Source organism: Nicotiana attenuata, chromosome 1, assembly GCF_001879085.1.
Source record: "Nicotiana attenuata strain UT chromosome 1, NIATTr2, whole genome shotgun sequence".
Taxonomy (NCBI): domain Eukaryota; kingdom Viridiplantae; phylum Streptophyta; class Magnoliopsida; order Solanales; family Solanaceae; genus Nicotiana; species Nicotiana attenuata.
Window position 1 is genome coordinate 12,684,179 of NC_031989.1, and position 17,269 is coordinate 12,701,447.

Sequence of the window (17,269 nt, forward strand, 5' to 3'; positions counted from 1 at the left end):
CATATGTATTGGCCTATAGCAACCACATAAGTCCATTGACTAATATGGTTTTAGTCATATGACCTATGATAATAATATCGTTGTGATTCGTAGTAATTGTCCGTCTATAAATATAATTTCATTCATTAAGGTCATACGTATCGGCCTATAGCAACCGTATAGGTCCATTTACTAATATTATTAACTATGCATATACTATCGTTGTGATTCATAGTAATATCGACCGTTTATATTAAGGTCATACGTATCGGCCTACAACAACCATATAAGTCCATTCACTAATATGGTTGTAGTCATATGACCTATGATAATTATATCATTGTGATTCGTAGTAATTGACCGTCTATAAATATAATTTCATTCATTAAGGTCATACGTATCGGCCTATAGCAACCGTATAGGTCCATTTACTAATATGATTACCTATGCTAATTATATCGTTGTGATTCATATTAATTGACCGTTTATATAATAGTCGTTTATATAATTTAATTCATTAAGGTCATATGTATTGGCCTATAGCAACCATATAGGTCCGTTGACTAATATGGTTTTAGTCATATAACCTATGCTAATTATGTCGTTCTGATTCATAGTAATATCGATCGCTTATATAATAGTCGTTTATATTAAGGTCATACGTATCGGCCTATATCAACCATATAAGTCCATTGACTATTATGGTTGCAGTCATATAACATATGATAATTATAGTGATTCATATTAATATCGACCGCTTATATAATAGGCGTCTATATAATTTCATTAATTAAGGTCATACGTATTACCTTATTTATATAATAGTAAATATATAATTATATATATTTTATTGGTTAATCTTAATTATAATAAAAGGAAAATCATGATTAAATTTTAGGACTAATGTATTCTAGCTTCTTTATTAGGAGAGAAAACAATATGACATTTTTTGACTAAAATGTTAAATACAATTTTGGGAAACAAAGGGAAAAGTAAAAATATGATTGGAGGGAAACTGAAAGTTTTACTCATTATATATCTCTTAAACACAAGAACAACATCTCCATCTCTCTAAACAAAATAGATACTCTAAACATGAATGCTAATGAATGGATTGAAGAAGAATTCTATCCATGGTTTCGGATGAAGGTGCCCAAATCGTACATTAAGCGTGATTTTCTGATAATTTTATTTTTCTTAAATTTTCATGATTTGATAACTGTTTATTATCCCAACTAGCAATGAACCCTGAACCCTATCTTTACATTGTGTTCTTGCAGTTTATTCCAAAGATTATCTGTGGCTATCTTCCTCCTATTTCGGTTAAAACAATGCTTCGATGTAATGGGAAGGAGTGAGTTGTGACTCTCACAAGTGGTGTTCGGAGAAGACTCGTCAATGGGTGGAAATAATTTGTTGTCGGCAATAATCTGAAGAAAGGGAATGTCCTTCTCTTTGAACTAGTTGAGGCTACTTCAGGGGCTCTGATCTTCTCTGTTGAAGAACTAGGATTAACTAATACTTAGCTTGATAATTTCTTCTCTTTAGTTATATGTAATGACTTCAAATGGATCATAGTAATGGATTAATATGATTGTTCTTTATTATATTGTTTGTGTTTTTCCATTTATTATTATTACATTTATTTGTTTTAAGAAGACTATAGCCAATTAAAATTGGGAAGTCATTTAACAACATATTTAGTGCAGAAAGTCCCCCAATTCTTTTCTACCATTTTACAACCAAGAACAAGACTAGGAAGATTATTTTCTTTTTTCCAAAAAAGTTTAAAAATCGACATTAATTTGCTCATATAGAAGTGGAAAAATCAACACGGAAAATCAAAACCTAAACCTAAACCTAAACCAAAAGAGAACCTAAACCTAAACCTAAACCTGACCAAGGATCAAATAATCTTTATATGGATTACTCAAGTCTTCTAAGGTAAGACTATGACATAAAACCTATGAAGTGCACTGCCACTATATGGCAGAAGTCTTTTTTTTAAAAAAATATCCAAAATCTGTATAGGCGGAATAAATTAAAGACAAACTTCTATAATTAATTGTAGTCATGGAGAAGTGCAATGGATGCATGGAGGATTGGAAGGGGCTGCTAGGATGTGTAATGTCCGCGTGGAGGAGCGGGTATGGCTATTGGAAAGTGTAATGGTTGCATATGTTCTCTACAAAGAGACTTTAATTCCTACTGGGATGTGAAATAGCTATTATAATTGAGAGATTATAATCCTCCCTATATATTTTTCGGAAAATATGCTAGACTTACATAAAACAATCAAACTGAAAATACTACTACATCTAAGCATAACGATGGATAGGACTCCGACCAAGAAAGCTGTTGGACAACCATTCCATGGTTCACCAGTTAGTCATAATATTTTGTACCAAGATCTTAAGCGTGACTATAGCAAGCTGAAGCGTGAGGTTAATGAATTGATTGAGAGGGTGGTTCGTGATTCAAGTATTGATTACCTAAAAAGTGTAATGTTGGAGGAGCATCCTCTAACTTCACTCTATACTATGCTTGACGATATGCCCACACCATCCGTCCAGAATGGAGCTAAGAGCAATTCTATCATTGTTATCACTAGTGATACCGAATCCGCTTCCAAGACCTCAAAGTCTCTTTCCTTGAACCAGAATATTGAGTAGTCCATGCATTATGAAGTTTTATCTCAAGTTGTCTTTTTGCTTATGGTGATATTTTTCTAATAGTCTATGAAGTTGTCTACCCCTTATGGTGATATTTTTATTTATCTTGTTATGTTTTGGTGATGTTATCATGCAATCGAATATTAATGAATGAAATTATTATTATGTTTTGAAGCTTTTTTTATTTTTTTTATGAAATTTTTCCAGATTACATGAGGGTCTTGTATTAGCAAAAATAGAGTTTGATGACACAACACAAGGGTATAGAAAGCCCTTCAAAAAATAGTGAGGCATAATGATTGTTTGATTCAAGTTAACAAAACAGTCCTATTGTCTTCAATATTGCAACTGTTCGTTTGATGCCTAATGAAATGAAAGTACTAATAGTAACATTTGTAATGATTAATTAAGTCCTCTAAAATTTGTCAATTTATTTTCCAAATTAATATAACACATTCAACTTATGACACCAACATTGGACAATATGAAAATGCATTGTCAATAAATATGAAGATAGTTTAGTACTTCCGAAGATGCAAAATATAGCACATACTGAACTTATGAAGATAGTTGATGAGTACTTGAAGATAGTTGAGTGCTTATGAATCAATGTAGTACGGATTAAAACAAGTGCAAAATGATAACACTATGGCACTTACAAGGTTCCAACAATATAGACAAATTAAAACATTCAGTTTAGTTCAAAAAAGAAATCAACAGACATATTTTATTTCATTCCAACATGGAGTACAAAAGACAAAGGCTTTGTCATCCTAAATACTCTATTCTACAGAGGTTGAATGCGGCAACCAGTAACACATCAAACTAAACAATCAAACTAATAATAACCAAACTAAACAATAATCAAAAGCTGAACAAAATACTTTTATGAACAATCAACCTGAATAATTATTTGAAATCTTCATCCCTACAAACATTCCAGCTAACAACACAGATGACATAGCACTTGCTCCAACATCACTTTCATGAACTTGAAGATTGTTCTTCACTGTAAACATTTCCTTTTTGGAATTCATTGAATGCTGCTACTGCTTCATCATAAGATTTGTAAGACTTGAAGATGCTTCCTTTGAAACCTATAACCATATGAGCACACTCACACCAAGAGTTGTATAATCCTGGATTTTTACCACGAAATACTACATACACCTTCGATGCCGATATATTATCAGCTTGAGATCCATTTCTAAACTCATTAAAAGCTGTTATGGCTTCATCATACGTTTTGAAGGCCTTGAAGATGCTGCCCTTGACACCAATAACCATAGGAGCACACCGCTGCCAAGAGTTGTACAATCCAGGCCTCTTACCACGAAACACTATATAAACTTTCGAAGCATTATTCCTCTTCCCGTGGTCCATTCCTTAATCTAACCCTAAGAAAGATAAGAGAGAAGAAGGAGAAAACAAAGATAGAAAAATGGGGGGCTGGAAAAGCTTTTTAGGTTTGGCCAAATATATTAAGTGTTTAGGGTAAGAAAGTGACCACTTTAATCATAAATACCAGTAGTTTAATTTTTATACATATTTCCTCTAATATATTATCTGTATATTTTAGTGTATTTCGTTTAATTGGTATAGTATATGTATATTTTAGTGTATTTCGTTTAATTAGTATAGTATATGTATATGTGCTTTATGAAAAATGATGAAGCATGCATCTTGGGAAGGTAAGACAATTAAATTAGTGAGAGAGAATTGTTGAAAAAAATTAAATTAAAACGAAAAATCTGCCAAAGGGTACATATGGAAAACGAAAATGCACAAATATCTATTATGCCCTTAAAAGTCGTGCGAAGTTACCATTATTTGGGACGTTTGGGCCATTCTTTGTTTGGCCAAATATATTTTCCGATTTTTTAAGTCTACATCTACTACTAATGTGTTCGTTGGATTATTGTTCATGTGATTGTGTATATATATATAAGTAGTATAGTAATATTTTCCATTTTCTTTTTGTCAAATCCCAAATTTCAAGTGAAAAAATGGAAATTTTATGCTAGACATACATTGAAGATGGAGAAGTTTTTGATTGACCGACAGATATGTGTAGCACCCTGGCCTACCTAGTTTCTACTTTTTTATTTTTGCCACTCTATCTCAATAAGTCATCCATGATTATGATATGCCTCATAGCAATAAATCCAAGAACAAATATTTTTCAGTATAAATCAATTTTCTATAACAAGGGAGAAATATTTAGAAGAGATGTTGATCGTAATATTTGAAGTCATCCTTGAACATGAGACTGGAATTTGAATATCCTATGTGGTAATGCTACATTTAATACTCGAGTTTCCTTCAGACTGTGAATTTTATTGGTTGAGCTTCTTGAGCAACCATAGTGTAAAGAACTTTAACCTCTCCACCAAAAAAAAAATGGTCTTATTATAGTGCAGAGATGGTCAAGATGTAATATAATCTTACTCGCTATCTTAATTTAACTGTATTATTTGTTTAATTGTTTTGGTTAAGGGTACTATATAAGGTGAGAGTTCATTTTTTAGAACATACTGGTTTTATAGGGGGAGGAAGACATTGATTCTGTGTGAAAATATTAATTTTTTGATAGAAAATGAAGGGTTCCACGAATCTATATACTGACAGTACCAAAACACAAACCAGAATAGAAGACAAAATATTTATATAAATTGATGACAAAATTTACGATATTTCAGAGATTGAGGTAGTACTGGGACATATGGAACGGTAAGATTTGTCCGCATAGGTTTCTTTTGATTATAGTTCTCATTTTCGTCACAATTTGTGCAGGAAGCACAGACAAATAACATGTCCAAAGGTCAACCTTGCTTTCACCCATCCACCCATCTTTTAGAGTTATTAACTCCACGACAAAATTAATACTATTCATTTTTAATAATGTCAAATTTAGCTCATAAAATATTACTCCCTAAGTGACATTTTGACCCCTTTTTTTGTCCAAAATAAGTGTCTTTGCATAATCAAGAAGGACTTTATTTTATTTTTCAGAATCTGCCCTTATTTACATATCTCAATGTGTCAAGGTAACAATATGCAAATTCTAATTAAGATTTAAGAGTAATTTAGTGAATACAATTTTTTTCTCTAGAAGTTAATATTTTCTTAATGGGTATACCAAAGAAAAAAACCCACTTATTATAGACCGGAGGAGTACCTTTTAACTCGTCTAGACTTAAATGGGCGGTTGAACATATTTCAAGTTAATATGTATAAAATGTCTGGACCAATTTGGATACCGTATGTAATTCAAATTGGTCGATAAGAAAACTTAAGTGCGTAGAAAAATAATTTTTGTTGAATATAGTTTGTTTTATAAAATTATATGTTAATGATAATATAGCTTAGCTGAGCTCACTAAGCTAGCTTGACCCTGGAAATCCAACGTCAATAAGTAGTCATCAATTTCCAACTACTTCCTTTGCAGCACATTTAATAACATGTTCTTTCTCATCTGCGGGTCACATGCTAAACTGACCCTATGTTATTGAAACTTCAAAAACGAGTTTTTGAAATTGTGTTAAAAAATAATTTTGGAAAATTGAAATTGTATTTAGACATACATTTTATTTGAAGAAAAGTTGAAGTTTTGTTAGTGGAAAAAAAAATCATCCAACAATTGTCATAAACCAGTTTCGAAAACTTGGAAATTTTTGTTCCCAAAACATGATCATATTACATAAACAAACAATATTTTCAATTTTTTTTTAATAAAATGAAGCTAAAATCTGTGCCAAACGGGAGCTTAGTTTGTAAGTCGTTAGTTTAAGCAAATAAAAAGAAATTACCTAGAATTTAATTCTTTTCTAAAATTTTACTCCCTCCGGTCCAAAATAAGTGATTTTTTGGATGTTTTCACACAGATTAAGAAATCCACCTTTTAGCATTAATTAGCAATAGAATTGACCAACCTTTACTATCTCACATATATACTCCTAACACATATTCCAACACTATTTACTCCAAGGACAATGTAGGAAAAAAATAATTAATTCATTTTTGAAATCTGGAAAAATCACTTATTTTGGACCACAAGAAAAAAGCTAAAAAATCACGACGGGAGGGAGTATCATTAACCGTTAAATCACACTCTCGCAAGGTGAATAGATATTAAGTTTCAGGATCAAATTGATGAAAAATGTCAAACTTCAACTACCCAATTTACTCTTGTTTTGTTTGTGTATGGTATATGAGAATAATAGACACCAAGAAAAGTAGGTGCCAGTTACTGAAACCAATTAAGGCCTCCATAATCAGTTAGCTGGCATGTCATGAATTTCGCTGCATTTACCTCTGCTCAACTAACCACCTTTTCCTCAACTCTCTCCTTTTTCTCTTGACTTTTGTGGACTAAGTTTGAGCTAAATTTGATCTATTCATGTATAAATTCATAGAATAACATCACTTGGATTGATAAGAAAGATAAGTTGTGGATTCTTTTAATTTTAGGGAAGAATGGAAAGTTATACGGTGAAAGTTGAAGAAAGTCGACCGGCAGTTGATGGAAAGCCATCTGCAGGGCTAGTTTATAGGTGCATTTATGCTAAAGATGGTCTCATGGAAATGCCTTTTAGTTTTGAGTCACCTTGGGATTTCTTCAGGTAAATTACTCACTTGAATATCTCATTTCTTTTTTTTTTTTCCTCGTAATTCTAGTGAATTTTTCAATTACATACATGCAAATAGTTGTCCCATGAGGTCACGGTTTCAAGTCGTGAAAATAGCCTGCGTAAAAATGAAAGAAATACTGCATATAATATATCTTATGCGGCCATAAGCAGATACATGATTTAAACTCTATGCGTTCAACATTTAAGGCTTTTAGCTTTTAAGCCTATTGTATTTTTAAAATTATGGTTTCATACCTAGTATTTTTTTCTTTGTAATTTTAGTAAAGTTTTACCGTAAGTATATACTTCGCGTCAAAAATACTGAACCGGGTTTAGATGAACTTGGTGTATAAATATGCTGCATCCGCCCCGATCCCGCATAGCGGAAACTTAGTGGACCGGATTGCCTTTGATGAAAGAGGAGGATATGATTGTGATCTATGTTGCTCGGACTCTCCGAAAATGTCGTCGGGTACGTGTCGGATCCTCCAAAAGTAGTGTATTTTTGGAGGATCCGACACGGGTGCGGCAGCATTTTGGAGAGTCCGCGCAACATAGATTGTGATGAGTCATCTGAACTGGTTAAAATGGTTCATATAGTAAACTCGGGGATTGAAGCTTAGTAGATTGATTGTTGCTGATCTTTGAGTGTAGCTCTTTTTCACACAATGTACCTCATAATTGAGAGTTTCAAGAGTTTACTGGAATTGATTTTAAGGAGAAGATGTATCGTTTCATGCTTGTTCTTTTAGGTCTTCTTCCCTTTTTGATCATTGTCATGTGCACATTGTAAAACATCAATTTTTTTATGCTTTGCAGTGAATCGGTGAAGAAGAATCCCAAAAACCAAATGCTGGGCCGCCGTAAGGTTGTTGACCACAAGGTAGAGTTTCTTCAGAGTTCAATTATTTAGATGAGTCTAAGCATAAGCGTTAGTGATCATTAATAACCTATCAATTCAACATATAATACAAAATGTTGGGGTTTTTAAGAAATAACCAAATAATGAATGAACAATGAAGAAAAGGAGATAGTGTCACATTATTTAGTTCTCAAATTGTAACTAGCTAGTGTTGGTTTAAATTGTTTACTTTGCTAGTAAAAGAAAACTTTTCAATCTAGCAGTCCATTTGGAACAAATAGACTAGAGGAAATGAATTGATATAAATGGGGAAAGAGAATGAATTTTGAGCTTTGTTTACAGGCAGGTGCCTACAATTGGTTGACATATGAGGAGGTTTACGAAACCACAATCAAGATTGGTTCAGCCATCCGAAGCCGTGGTGTCAATCCGGTGAGTGCTAGTCCATTGAAATCATTGAATTACCCTCAAAATATACTCTTGAGTTTTCACACATTTAGGCTAAGTTGCATCTAAAAGTATACTTCTGGTTACTTAGGGAGACAGATGTGGCATCTATGGTGTGAACTCTCCTGAGTGGATAATGGCTATGGAGGTATACACTTACTGTTCTAAATTATCGATTTTCTCACAAACCAAAGACATATATCCAACTTGCGAGTTGCATCCCTCTTAAGAAAATTAATAGCCAAAACTTGTATTACCTTCAGTTTGTTGTTACTTTGGAGCAATAATTTTGTCTGTTCAATTTGATCACAGGCTTGTAACAGCCAAGGAATTTCATATGTACCACTCTATGATTCCCTTGGTATCTTCTTACTCTCAATTTCTCTGTCGTCGCTACCTTTTGCAAAACAATAAAGAGAAGTTGTCAAACTGTTCTCCACAAGAGCATAATTGTAGATTTGTTCTTTGAACTTGCCTGAATTGCAGGTGCAAATGCAGTGGAATTTATCATAAACCACGCTGAAGTTTCAATAGCTTTTGCCCAAGAAAGCAAGATACCGGCTGTATAATCTCCTTCCCTTTTCCTCAACGTCATATTTTTGCTTTTCTTATTCGTGAACTGCAAATTATATTGTACATTGAAACTAAGACAATGAGGACTAAAGTGATGGTTCTGAAAGTGCTATGTGGATTTTCATTGAACTGCTGATTATGTTCTTTCAATGAGTTATCTGATGCATTAATACTTCTGATTGATATATCGTCCAAATTCTAGAGACGATTAGCTATAGATAACATTCTTTAAGTTAATCATTAACTTCTTTTGCAGATCTTATCATGCTTGTCAAACTGCAATTCTTACCTAAAAAGTAGGTGAAATTATTAACTTTGTCAAATAAGCTGGTATTTGAAAGTTCAATAAGAGTAACTTGTATATCTTTTCTTAAGCTATCGTCAGCTTTGGAAACATTTCCAGCACGCAGAAAAGTGAAGCAGAGGAACAAGGAGTAGCTTGCTTCTCATGGGATGAGTTTGTTCAAATGGTAAAGGCAATATATTAATGCAAAATATCATATTCAGTTACCTGCACTCTAATAACTAGTTGTTTGTGCCTTCGCCTAAGCTTTATATCACTCTATCCAGGGAAGTTTGGATCATGAACTTCCTCAGAAACGGAAGACTGATATATGTACAATTATGTACACAAGCGGAACTACTGGAGAACCCAAAGGCGTCATTTTGACTAATGGGGCTTTCATGGCAGAAGTTCTATCGATGGATCAACTTCTCGCTGAAACAGACAAAGAGGTAATTTTGAGCTATTGCTCCTGAAAGTTTAGATATCTAGCTTGTGAAGACGTGTGGCCTTTAACTCTTTGGAAATCTAGACGTAAGATTTGCAATTTAACCAATATCATCAATATTTGTGTTTGTTAGTGTCTTTTCTTGCTCCATCGCAAGCAATCATTTTAATCTAGCTTGAACTTAAGACATCATATCATCTGCAAAACTTGACAGGAATTGTGATTTAAGTGCTCACTTTTAATCTCCTAAGCAAGATTTTCATTCTCCATATTTCACGATATGGCCCGGAGTTCTAAATTGAGTATAGTAATCATTAAGTTACCAGCAAATCCTATTTGGCTATAATGAATCTCCTGCAGGTTTATATATTTTCTATCTTATTCTCAGTGGTGCAATAATAGCTAAGCGCGATATCGCTTTTATTAATTTGTGCCAATTTCAGGGAACAGGAGAGGATGTGTACTTTTCTTTCCTTCCACTGGCTCATATATTTGATCAGATAGTTGAGACGTATTGCATATACAGGGGTGCTTCAATAGGATTTTGGCAAGGCGTAAGATACATATATTATTTGTGCCGTGAATTACTTATAGCTTTTTTTTTTTTTTTTTTTTGCTTATAAACTTGCTCTTTGTTCAAGCTCAATTGAATCAAATAAATGTTTGCATCTGAATAACAGGACATTAGATACTTGATTGAGGATCTTCTGGTATTGAAGCCCACTATATTTTGTGGAGTTCCAAGAGTTTTTGACAGGATATACACAGGTCTCTAATCTACTGTTCAGTGAACAAAATTCAGGCTTAATTTTTTACATCAATTAGTTTTGTTTCCTTATTTCTTTTCTATTAATTTTTGTTTTCGGGTGTGGGACATTCAGGTGTGATGGATAAAATTGAAGCTGGAGGTTTGTTAAAGAAGCTGCTTTTCCAATATGCATATAACTAGTATGTCCTCTTATAATGTTTCTGTGCTTAGATCAGCATTATTTGCATTTGTTTCCCTTCATTTCTACTGTATATGTTTTTTCAGCAAGTTAAGGAATATGGAGAAAGGACTAAGACAAGATGAAGCAGCTCCTCGCTTTGACAGGCTGGTTTTTGACAAGGTTTGCTATCCGATCCCTAGCATTTACTTGGTCCATAATCCGATTGACTTATTTGCATATACTTCTCATTCCAGATCAAACTAGCATTTGGTGGACGAGTTCGTCTCATGCTTTCTGGAGCTGCTCCTTTGCCCAAGCATGTCGAAGAATTTCTAAGGGTGACATGCTGCTGTTCTTTAGCACAAGGATATGGTATTGCATACTAGTAGTAAACTTACTATGTTTTCATAATTTGTCAAAGTTTCCTTTATTCACCTTAAATCCTAAGATCCCTTTTCTGTGTTTCCTTGCACATTTTGGGGGCCTAACACCTAAAAGGATATGTAGTAAATCATATAAACTCATGTGAAGCCCAAATAAGAGTGTACAACTTTTGAAAAGCCTGGATGTTATTGTAGCTAGTAGAATTGCTACTTTTTATATATTGTTGATTCTCATAGTGAAATAGATAGTAGCATTTTCACCGCTCTTCTTCGTCAGTTTTAACCTTTTCTTGTGCTTATTTTGACCTACTCTTCAATGTTAGGTCTTACTGAAAGTTGTGGAGGATGTTTCACATCCATAGCCAATGTACACCCCATGATAGGAACTGTTGGTGTTCCAATGACTACAATAGAGGCAAGACTTGAGTCCGTGCCTGAAATGGGATATGATGCGCTTGCAAGTGTACCACGCGGAGAAATTTGTCTGAGGGGAAAAACCTTGTTTTCGGGGTACCATAAACGAGAAGATCTTACAAAAGCAGTACTTGTGGATGGATGGTTTCATACAGGTAATGAAGAGAAAGAGCAATAAACCTTCTTACTTCTTCACAGTGCTGTCATGTTCAAAATTGGCAGCCGGTGCACTAAGCTCCTGCTATCGCAGGGTCCGGAAAAGGGCGGGACCACAAGAGTCTATTGTATGCAGCCTTAACCTGCATTTCTGCAAGAGGCTGTTTCCACGGCTCGAACCCGTGACCTCCTGGTCACGTGGCTGCAACTTTACCAGTTACGCCAAAGCTCCCCTTCACAGTGTTGTCATGTTCATACGGTGGAAATGAGCATGCTTTGTTTTGACTCAACCATCAATAAAAGTAGACACTATGGAGAATTGAAGTATCACTGAAGTTGCAATGCAATTTACAATTATCTGATGATAGTTTACATCATTAGTCTTGAGCTGTAACAATTGATTTGTGCAAACGTATTCTGAGCATGGGAAAAATTGCAGGTGACATTGGTGAGTTGCAGCCAGATGGAGCAATGAAAATCATTGACCGTAAAAAGAACATATTCAAGCTGTCTCAAGGGGAGTATGTGGCTGTGGAAAGCATTGAAGGGGTATACTCCAGTTGCCCACTTATAACATCGGTAAGTATTAATTGGTAACCTGATAAAAATGGCAATTTACGTGCTATAATAAGTTACATTACAATGATCATATACTACTGTATATAACTTAAAATCCTTTCTAGTAATAAGAGTTGCAGGATGTACAAAATAATCATACTCTAAAGAGAAAATCTAAACATCGCAAAATTACCATAAGTGCTAACAATCAAAACGTTTGAACTTTGGGACGGGTCTACCAGCCCTGCTTACCTTATTTCCTTTATACTAATTGGGAGTTTTAAACATGAGTTGGTGCTTTCATTAGATTACTGTATGTCCCATGCGACAAAATTTCCTTCTAACTCATAATCTGGTCCACAGATCTGGATATATGGAAATAGTTTTGAATCCTTTTTAGTAGCCGTGGTAGTTCCAGAAAGAAAGACACTTGAAGATTGGGCATCAAGTAATCAAGAAACTGGAGATTTTTCAGCTCTATGCAATAACTCAAAGGCGAGGAAGTACATTTTGGATGAACTCAACAGTACTGCCAAGAAACACCAGCTTCGGGGTTTTGAAATGTTACGTGCAGTTCATTTGGAGCCAAATCCTTTTGACATTGAGAGAGATTTAGTTACTCCAACATTCAAACTGAAAAGGCCACAGCTGCTCAACTATTACAAGGTATACACTTTTGTTTGTTTAAGCCAAAAATATATCCCTTATGTTGAATTGTGGCACAATCTCTCACCTAAAAGCTTTGATGGTCACACGAGTCAACATGGTCTCGTCTAATGATAGAGAGAAGACACTTTTAATTGCTTAATTATATTATGTTTCAATACGTTCTTTGTAACAATGACTGTCACTTTATCTGTATCGCTTGTTACCTAATAAAACCAAGGATATGTTACTGTTTTGAAGTCAAAGAGGTGTGGAACAGCACAGAAGGAACCTTGCAAAAGCTAACTTTCAGCATTTTAGAGAGATCTTCATTAGTCTAGTCCTGTTAATCTTCCCACCTCTCGCACTCTGTATGTCTAGATTTCACCTGTTAAGATTTGTATCAGCTCACTTAATAGTGTTTTATGTTGTGTATGCAGGACATTATCGATCAACTGTGCAAAGAAGGTAATGCAAAAACTGCATAGATTGAAGCCATAGAACTTGGACTTGCTGATGAATTGGCAAGCTTCAGCTGATTCTTTCGGAAGTTCAACATTATTATCAAGTGCACATTACTGATAAATTAGAAAGAGCATACACATGTACTTTCCGCGATCATTGCCCTTATTTTATGTATAGATACTCCTATGAAATCACAAACATATAAAATTTGGAATCTTGAGGTTCAGAGTATGCAAATTTGAGGCACTAAATTTGCTATATCATTTGCCAATGAAATAAAAAGAAGAGTATTTCATACTAAGCTTCTAGTTTAATGAGTCTTTTGCACCTTCAACCATACAAATAGAAATTCCTGAAATGATCCAGATCCACATTTACCAAGCTTAGAATGCTATAACTTTTGATGAATACTACCCGTGGGCAGTGGCGTAGCCACATAGAATGAAGGGTGTTCAACTGAACATTCTTCGTCGAAAAATTATAATGAGTATATAAAAAATTATATTATATAAATAGGTAAAAACTTATTTTTTATAATTATAAACTAAACCTTGAACACCTTTTGCAAAATTCCTGACTTCGTCCGTGGGGTTGGGCATCAATGGCTACTTAGGCGAGGTTTGGTTTATTCGTTCTTCTTTGGGAAAAGAAAAAAACATTCTTTTTTGTTTGAATTTGATTATGCTCAACTCTAATGGATAGATACTTGAAACTTGTAAAAGGAAGTCTCTATATATTCATTTTACTATGGGAGCTTTCAGAGGAAAAACCCAGATCCTAAAATAGACGAGGAAAACGAAAATGTACGTTGTCATCTCTTTACACAAACATCTACAATTCATGGTATATAAGGTAACGAATTCTGGACACAAAAACACATTATTCAGACAAGAAGCAAGCAATCTATTACATTATTACTCATATGGACTTTATAACAATAACAACAAACCCATTATAATTCCACAAGTAGGGTCTGGGGAGGGTAGTGCGTATGCAGACCATAGATAGTAGACTCTCAGCTCAAGCAACAATGAAACTAAATCAACGAACAATTGCAACAACAAGGTAATAGGGTAATGGAAGCGAATAACTCAACATGTACTAAAAATTCAAATAAACCGAAGAAAAAACAATCACACTCAAATCTTCCAAGCAAATTGCAATCATGACAAGTCGTCGTGAAAGAAGAGCCAATATTGTCGACTTTGTTTATAGGAAGTGTAGAATCAATGCCCAAACTGGATATACCAAAAGGAGAACGATCCCAACAGTGTTTGAAATGCCATTGGCTTTAGTGAAAGAATTCCTGAAACCTCCCGATGCTCTAATGTGTTCTTGTAAAAGATAACATCCAATTACTAGGCAAACCAACGTACCAATCCAACTATCCCTGAAGGTGTCAGCCAACAAACTAGGAGCCACCACCATTAGAAGGACCAGAGCTGCTGGTGCTTCTAGCCAATCTGCACTCAAAATTGTCAAAAATAAGCATAATCTTGTCCATGTATTGATTGCATTAATCCGCTTGAAATTGCATAACCATAGAAAACAAATGCGGTTTCATTAATTACGGAAAAGGGTCAAATATACCCATGTACTATTAGAAAAGGTTTAAATGTACCATTCGTTATACTTTGAATCCAAATATACCTCTGTCGTTATACTATTGATTCAAATATATCCTTTTTCCGTTAAGTTTGTTAAAAGTGGACATCCAATCCTACTTGGCACTAACATTTGATGAGGGGATGCCACATAGCTTACCACCTCAGCGCCCCTAACCCATTTTATCCCTCCCTTTTATTTTTTTTCCACCACCAAAATTTCCTTCCCCTACATCACTATTGTCACCATTACCGCTACCATGAAAAATATTGTATTGCATATTTTAGTCTTTTATATATGGATTAGGGGCGTTGAGGTAGCATGTCCACCTCATCAAATATCGGTGTCACTATGTTCACCTTGGACAAACTTAACATAAGAGGATATATTTGAACCAATAGTACTACGGCAGGGATATATTTGGACCCAAAGTATAACATAAGGTATATTTAAACCTTTTATCATAATACATGGATATATTTGGCCTTTTGCTGTTTTAATTATGATTTTGTTTTTGATTGAAACCTTTTGTATGTATTATCTCCCAATTAGATATCAAATCGACTATAAGAAAAGTTAAGCTACAATATGCAAGAGCGAAGAAGGTGTATATATATTGAACCTGGAAAGTGTTTATGGAAGAAAAGGCGTGTTATAACAGCGATCAAAGATAGCCATTTTCCAAAATCTCCCCTGTATTTATCAACAACATACATACAAAGTGTTACATATTAATTAGAAAAGGCAAAGAGATAAACTTATGTATGAAAAACATGCTTTAAAAAATAGCTAAAGAAAGTTTCGAAGGGGAATGAAGAAATACCTGAATAAATCAAACAACAAAGAAGGGAGACTCAAGAAAATGTAAGGAATTAGGAGAGTTGTGAGCATGTTACTCCTCCAGTTTGTTCGATCCAAGACCAGCAAGTAACTGTAATTATGTACATGTCAAAAAATTACTAAAATTTCAACATATATAAAGTTATGATATTCGTGAAAGTTTAAATTCTGAATCTATCTCAGCGCAATTTTCAAATTTTAGAAGAGGTGAGAGAGATTACATAGCAGCAAAAGAAGCAAGCCACGAGAGAAAAGTAGTGCCAAAACCAATGCCACCAAGCATAATGGCATGCTTAGCTAATTTCTTAGCAGCAAAACCAATTTCCTTCAAATCTGAATCAATCAGATCAGTTGCTACCGCTGCATCTGTCTTCATTGCCAAATAACTCTTCTTCATCCCCATCTTCCCCTAACAATTCCTCAGGAAAAAAATGATGTAAAGAAAGAGAATAAAAGTAAGCACATTCACTTTTTTTTGCACAATGAGATGTTTGTATAAATTTATGTATTTAAAGCAGTCATGACAATGAAAATATCGGACATTCGAGGGAGCCTAGTCAAACTCGAATGAGTGTGACAGTTTTGTTACTTATTGGAAATTGGGTGCCACGTGGAGCCCATTAAAATAAATTATTGTAGGATCCATTGAAATATCAATTTTGGCCAGTTGTATCTTTACTTGCTGGATTAAACTTCACCTCTTCTTTTTATTTTATTTAATAAGAGTCTTATCTATATGTAAAATGATGAGTCATTATCTTTCTTTTTTTTCTAAAAAAAAAAGGGATAGTATCTTTTGGTTTAAAGAACTGTTTCCTAATATATCAATCTCATTGAATTGGCTGGGCCCAATTCACCAGCCTTGTCACACTCTTGCCTTATTTGTTTAATTTCGTCTATATATAAAATGGGAGGGGTCATTTGATGCAATTTGAATATAGGTGAACTACATAACTAATTCATGCCAGAAAATAGAAATATTAGGTAGAAAACGTATCTGTGATGAATCATCAGTTCATCACTGCATTATATTAGAAAAACTGGAACATGGGGGATTTTAATGCTACTGCCTACATTGATAACTTTACTAGTAATCCATTTTCTTATTGGCGCATACATATCTAAACCTGGTTAACAGGCCAGGCTGGTCGGGTTCTGGACCGGCCCGGTTTATAAAGGGCCAGACAGGGTTGGGTTTAATTAGGAATTCGGTCTGTGCCGGTTGGGATGGTGCTACCAGTTGAACCGGTAAAGTCAAATCAGTTTGGTTTCGGTTATCCGATTCAACGGCTAGTTCAAATTTTTTTTTGACAAAATGATCTTTGGATTACCTAAACTTGCTCCCGTTTATCATCCCTGTAAATGAACTTAGGACTTTT

General features: G+C 34.3%; 2 protein-coding genes across 2 annotated transcripts; one reads left to right on the plus strand and one right to left on the minus strand.

The window, feature by feature from the left end:
* LOC109240425 (long chain acyl-CoA synthetase 2) lies at window positions 6,894-13,742 on the plus strand. Its single transcript, XM_019407101.1, has 18 exons — window positions 6,894-7,273; window positions 8,102-8,165; window positions 8,487-8,576; window positions 8,683-8,739; window positions 8,904-8,952; window positions 9,078-9,154; window positions 9,421-9,460; window positions 9,540-9,634; window positions 9,735-9,899; window positions 10,339-10,449; window positions 10,576-10,663; window positions 10,777-10,843; window positions 10,929-11,004; window positions 11,079-11,196; window positions 11,531-11,776; window positions 12,217-12,356; window positions 12,699-13,001; window positions 13,421-13,742. Exons 1-18 carry the CDS (start codon window positions 7,128-7,130, stop codon window positions 13,466-13,468), a joined length of 1,980 nt encoding a protein of 659 aa, XP_019262646.1. The 5' UTR covers window positions 6,894-7,127; the 3' UTR covers window positions 13,469-13,742.
* On the minus strand, window positions 14,306-16,408 carry LOC109240502 (cold-regulated 413 plasma membrane protein 1-like). Its single transcript, XM_019407180.1, has 4 exons — window positions 16,112-16,408; window positions 15,874-15,981; window positions 15,673-15,743; window positions 14,306-14,908 (listed from the first exon to the last, which is right to left on the minus strand). Exons 1-4 carry the CDS (start codon window positions 16,291-16,293, stop codon window positions 14,655-14,657), a joined length of 615 nt encoding a protein of 204 aa, XP_019262725.1. The 5' UTR covers window positions 16,294-16,408; the 3' UTR covers window positions 14,306-14,654.

Excerpts from the sequence above, each read along its gene's own strand:
- LOC109240425 (XM_019407101.1), top strand. The coding sequence starts at position 7,128 with ATGGAAAGTTATACGGTGAAAGTTGAAGAAAGTCGACCGGCAGTTGAT. Across the intron at positions 8,166-8,486 it reads GTAAGGTTGTTGACCACAAG|GCAGGTGCCTACAATTGGTT; the intron begins GTAGAGTTTCTT and ends CTTTGTTTACAG. Across the intron at positions 8,953-9,077 it reads ACCACTCTATGATTCCCTTG|GTGCAAATGCAGTGGAATTT; the intron begins GTATCTTCTTAC and ends CCTGAATTGCAG.
- LOC109240502 (XM_019407180.1), bottom strand. The coding sequence starts at position 16,293 with ATGGGGATGAAGAAGAGTTATTTGGCAATGAAGACAGATGCAGCGGTA. Across the intron at positions 15,982-16,111 it reads CTTGCTTCTTTTGCTGCTAT|TTACTTGCTGGTCTTGGATC; the intron begins GTAATCTCTCTC and ends ACATAATTACAG. Across the intron at positions 14,909-15,672 it reads CTTCCATAAACACTTTCCAG|ATTGGCTAGAAGCACCAGCA; the intron begins GTTCAATATATA and ends TTTTGAGTGCAG.